This window comes from Aptenodytes forsteri, unplaced genomic scaffold (assembly GCF_000699145.1).
Source record: "Aptenodytes forsteri isolate BGI_AS27 unplaced genomic scaffold, ASM69914v1 Scaffold14, whole genome shotgun sequence".
In the NCBI taxonomy this organism is placed as follows: Eukaryota; Metazoa; Chordata; class Aves; order Sphenisciformes; family Spheniscidae; genus Aptenodytes; species Aptenodytes forsteri.
The window spans coordinates 1,116,459-1,118,859 of record NW_008794457.1 but is presented as its reverse complement, the minus strand read 5'-3'; the positions used below and the strand labels follow the sequence as shown (position 1 = coordinate 1,118,859).

Here is a 2,401-nt window from a genome sequence, read left to right as displayed (position 1 = left end):
GCCGACGGCGTTCGCTCCCGTCCCCCCTCCCCAGGCACCCACTACATCCGGGGGGTGAACAACACCCGCCAGCCCTGGCACAGCTCCGAGGGCCGCAAGCAGTACAGCCTGAAGCCCGCCAACCCCACGGAGGAAGGCTTGGCCAGCCTGCACAGCGTCCTCTTCCGCAAGCAGCCCTTCCTGTGGCGGGCAGCCCTGCTCTACTACACCATCGAGCGGGCCAGCCGCCTCTCCTTCTCCGCCCTCTTCCAGGACCTGGAGCAGTACGTCCAGGACGCCGGCGTCCGGTGGGAGTACTGCGTGCGGGCGAAGCGGGGCCAGACCGACACCTCGCAGCCAGGTACCGCTCGGGGGGGGTGAAAAGCCTTCGGGATTTGGAAGGGATTTTTTTTTTTTTAAAGAAAAACTAGAGGTCGGGTATATTTTGCCGCTGGGTGAGTTGAGCATCACTGACCCCATTGCCACAGCAGCCTTTGAAATGGTGGCTCTGCCCCGCACTGCGTCCCTCCCCATCCCCAGCACCGCTCTCCTACGGGTTTACCCTTTATGGCAGTGACCTTTTACAGGCAGTCCCGGCACATCAGCTCTTTGGCTGCGCAGGGTGAGGCGGGGAGGGATGGGGCACCCTGGGGAAGCCCCATAAGGTGGTTGCAGTCTGATGGGAGCGACTCGCACAAGCTCGCGGGGAGGCAGCAGCCAAAGGAGAGGAAAAAGCTGAGCGTTTCTGGGGATGCATTTAGATTCTTGCAGGGGTTTAACATTAAACACAAAAATCCATTGGGAGGAAGGGTGAAAGCATCGCGGTGAGAGGTTTGGGGCTCTCGCTGCGCCCAGCTGCCTCCGTGCTCCCCAGCGCTCATCCTTTGGGCCCCGGCGGTCCTGGCCACACCACCAGCAACGCCTGAGCCCTTGCGCACTCGTGTCGCCCTGGTCCAGTGCCATCACTCCGGTTATTGTGGTCAGCAGACGTTCGGGCAAGCGGAGGGCGGTGGGGAGCCAGGCTCCCGCTCTTTGCTCTTCCAGGCTGTTTAAGTAAGGACCAGGTCTACCTGGACGGGATTCTCCGCATCCTGCGCCATCGACAGACCATCGACTTCCCGCTGCTGGCTGCGCTTGGAAAGGTAATGGCTTGGGGGGGGGGGGGGGGGGGGAAGAGAGGGCGGGGGTTGGGATGTTTTTCTGGGTGTGTTTTTGGAAGAAATTTGCTTTAGGAAATTTTGCCTTGATTGATTCGGCTGATCCCAGAGCCCCCCGTCCCATCCCAAAGCTCACGTGGGCTCCCACGGGCCCGTGTTTTCCTGAAAACAAGCCCTTGGCTGGAGGCCCTTCAGCTCTTTGCCTTTCCCTGCGCGTATGGGTTTCGGTGGAGCGGGGGGAGGCTGTGCTGGGTAGGATGCGAGGAAGGACAGGACAATCCGGCCTCCTCTGTGGGAGACCCTTGGGGAGAGGTTTAACCCAGCGGCTCTAAGCCCTGCCGGCCGCGCTGCTGGCCCTCTGCCTTGGCCACAGCGGTCCCGCTGTTACCTGTCCCTGCAGCGACAGAAAATGACCAAACCCACAAATCCTTGCCAAGGCCTCCCCGAGCGGCTCTGCCGGTGCCTCCCCGCAGGCAGGAGGGCTGTTTGGGCAGGGGGTGGGTGACCCAGGTGGGCTGCAGGGGGGGGCCAGACCCCACCCCCCCCACCCCCCCTTGGATGGAGGGGGCGTTGCTGACCCCATCTCCCTGCTTCCCATCAGGTGTCCTATGAAGATGTGAATCGGCTGAAGAAATTTGGGGTCCTGGAGAAGGCCCGCATCCCCCATTTCATGCAGGACCTGGAGCGGTACATGAAGCAGCTGGACCACATCGTCACCACCAACGGCCTGAATGAGGAGGAGCTGGAGCAGCTGCTGCCTGACTGAGGGGCATCCCTCCCCCCTCACCCTCCCCAAACCAGCACCCCAGGGGTGTAACTGCTGCCATTTATTGGATAATTATTGGGGCTGGAGCCTGGAGGAGAGGGCAGAGCCTGGGCCTCCCCCCTGCGCCCGGGCGGCCGCTGTGCATGTACCGCTGTGTAGGGTAGCGCGGCCGAGAGGGCCGGTGTGGTTAGTGTTGATGTGTGTCCCCCCCCCACCCCGACACACACCGTCCCCTGTGCATTTTTTGGGGGATGGCTGCGTGGCTCCGCGCGGCTTTGGGGAGCCGGAGAAGAGGGTTCAGAGGGAGCGAGGGCAGAGCTGGGGCGATGTGCTGGTCCCCCAGAGGTGCAGGAGGCCGTGCTGGGGTAGTTGCAATGGAGGGGGACGCCCTTAGGGGTACCAGGGGGTGATCCCAGCAGAGCGGGGACACCTATTCGGGGCCAGCAGACGGGGCCGGGGGCTCTGGGCTGTGCCTGGCAGCACTGGCAGGGAATAAGGG

At 63.1% G+C, this 2,401-nt stretch overlaps 1 protein-coding gene across 1 annotated transcript in view; it reads left to right on the top strand.

The window, feature by feature from the left end:
* The window catches only part of KIAA0895L (KIAA0895 like), a 9,740-nt gene extending 7,838 nt beyond the window's left edge, over positions 1–1,902 (top strand). Inside the window, 3 exon segments of the mRNA XM_009290829.1 lie at positions 35–340; positions 1,024–1,121; positions 1,738–1,902. Of these exon segments, the coding sequence (XP_009289104.1) occupies positions 35–340; positions 1,024–1,121; positions 1,738–1,902 (569 nt within the window).
* The last annotated feature ends 499 nt before the right edge of the window (positions 1,903–2,401 follow it).